Source organism: Geospiza fortis, unplaced genomic scaffold (assembly GCF_000277835.1).
Source record: "Geospiza fortis unplaced genomic scaffold, GeoFor_1.0 scaffold98, whole genome shotgun sequence".
In the NCBI taxonomy this organism is placed as follows: domain Eukaryota; kingdom Metazoa; phylum Chordata; class Aves; order Passeriformes; family Thraupidae; genus Geospiza; species Geospiza fortis.
Window position 1 is genome coordinate 6,809,306 of NW_005054306.1, and position 523 is coordinate 6,809,828.

At 64.4% G+C, this 523-nt stretch overlaps 1 protein-coding gene across 1 annotated transcript in view; it reads left to right on the top strand.

Moving 5' to 3' along the window:
- VGLL2 (vestigial like family member 2) overlaps positions 1–523 on the top strand; it is a 6,487-nt gene that overhangs the window by 204 nt on the left and 5,760 nt on the right. The window contains exon 2 of the mRNA XM_031066722.1: positions 140–468. Coding sequence (XP_030922582.1) covers positions 140–468 — 329 coding nt within the window. The remainder of the gene's footprint in view (positions 1–139; positions 469–523) is intronic.

Sequence of the window (523 nt, forward strand, 5' to 3'; positions counted from 1 at the left end):
GGACATCTGGGAGCCTACGATGGTGAGCGGAGCAGAACCGCATCCCACCTTGGTGCGGGGCTCCGCAGGGTACGTACGCCGGCGGCAAACGACGGACTACGGGATGCCTTTGGAGAGAGGGGACGATTTTAACCCTCAGAAGGACTTTTAGGGGGTTTGTTTGCTCGTTTGTTTGTTTTAAAATGTTTGCTTGTTTGCTTTCTTTACCGGGACGGGCTACTTCGGAGCGCGGCGCGTCGGGGTAGCGATGTGTGTGCGGACCGTCGGGGGCTGCGAGGCCGGGCTTCCCGGGGCATCGCGCACCCCGGCGCGCCGGCATCCCGGTGGAAGCCGCTCGGTGAAGAGATTTTGCAGCCGCCTCGGAGAGGTGCTCCGGAGTTACGCTCTGGAAGTGGGGGAGGCGAGAGAGACGCGAGATTGCGGGGTTTGCCCGGTTTGGCGATGGCGGAGGAAGCCGCGGCTGCGAAGGCGAGCAAGGGGCTACAGGATGCTCACCCGTCCCGGGGCGCTCTCGGCGGCGGCG